Genomic DNA, 1,434 nt, shown 5'->3' with positions numbered 1-1,434 from the left:
TCATGGGAGGACAAGCCCCTACATGGGATGTACCATCGACAAATAACTGAAGTGGCTGATATCAGGAAATCCTACCAATGGCTSGAAAAAGCTGGACTCAAGGACAGCACAGAGGCACTTATCCTAGCTGCACAGGAACAGGCCCTAAACACCAGAGCAATAGAGGCTCAGATCTACCACACCAGACAAGACCCAAGGTGTAGGTTGCGCAATGAGGCCCCTGAGACAGTCCAGCACATAACAGCAGGGTGCAAGATGCTGGCAGGGAAAGCATACATGGAACGACATAACCAAGTGGCGGGCATAGTGTACAGGAACATCTGTGCAGAATATGGACTGGAAGCCCCGAGATCKAAGTGGGGAACACCCCCAAAGGTGGTGGAGAATGACCGTCCGATCCTTCTTATAGATTGCAAGATAATGTGTACGCTTAAAGATAATGTGTATCTTTATCAAGATGATTGTAGTGGTTATGACATGATTAAAACAGATGATTTRATAAAGAATTCCTTAATGAGCTAAAGTTGATTGGTTTGGGAAAAGAAAAAAAGAGGAAAATGTTCATCTAACATTTATTTCATCATTTGAAACTATGAAGACCAATATTGTAAATTGCAGATAGTGTGGATTACAAAACTTGAAAATTTTACATTAGATTTTGATGTTAACCTTGATATATATTAACATAGGAAAACTTACTGTGCATGATATTGGACTTGTAAAACTCTGGGTCAGCCTTGTTGACTTTGGATCGATCACAGTACTGTCGAATGTTATCATCCAGGTACCAACTCTTGTTCTCATCAAACACTGAAAACACTGCATGCTGCTCCTTATCTGCCCTCACCTTCAGAAACAAAGAGACTGTTTTTTTCATTCTTCCCCGCCCCTATACTTTTAAATAACACACAAAGATTCTAATACATAGTTTAAAATTATATAAAACGCTATGTTTAAACTGTTCTTTGAGAATAAACAAGTTGTTTTATTTTGCTTACCTGTACATTCCTGACATTAAGGGACTGACTCTTGCAGATGAGGATGGGGCCTATAAGACCTGATGCGATGTCACGTGGTGTGTCCACAGCACTGTGGTACATTCGTGTCAGACATCGCGAATCACTGTCCAAAGGCTCATTCTCCTGAAGTACCTTCCAKGTATAGGTGTGTGTTTCACCTGGCTGGACAGCATGGGACTGGTTTCCTTTCAACCACATCACAAAAGCTCTGTCACTTCATAGATTCAAACCAGATTGTAGCCTAGTTTTCACAAGCATTAACTCAATTTGTTTTATGATAAGAYATCTGTACCTCCTTCTGGATAGTTGGCTCCCTCCTCTGACTTTTCTATTGTCAGGCCATGTGGGTAGATACTGTAGGGTCTTGAGGCCATGTTCTTAAAAACTATCTGTGAAACGGTAGGCCAGGGCATGA

General features: G+C 41.4%; 1 protein-coding gene across 1 annotated transcript in view; it reads right to left on the bottom strand.

The window, feature by feature from the left end:
• The window catches only part of f5 (coagulation factor V), a gene marked incomplete at both ends in the record, with an annotated part of 25,310 nt that overhangs the window by 9,495 nt on the left and 14,381 nt on the right, over positions 1-1,434 (bottom strand). Inside the window, 3 exon segments of the mRNA XM_013999969.1 lie at positions 700-847; positions 999-1,204; positions 1,312-1,408. Coding sequence (XP_013855423.1) covers positions 700-847; positions 999-1,204; positions 1,312-1,408 — 451 coding nt within the window.

The sequence above is a fragment of the Austrofundulus limnaeus genome, unplaced genomic scaffold (assembly GCF_001266775.1).
Source record: "Austrofundulus limnaeus strain Quisiro unplaced genomic scaffold, Austrofundulus_limnaeus-1.0 Scaffold2595, whole genome shotgun sequence".
In the NCBI taxonomy this organism is placed as follows: Eukaryota; Metazoa; Chordata; class Actinopteri; order Cyprinodontiformes; family Rivulidae; genus Austrofundulus; species Austrofundulus limnaeus.
This window is presented reverse-complemented; position numbering and strand designations above follow the sequence as displayed.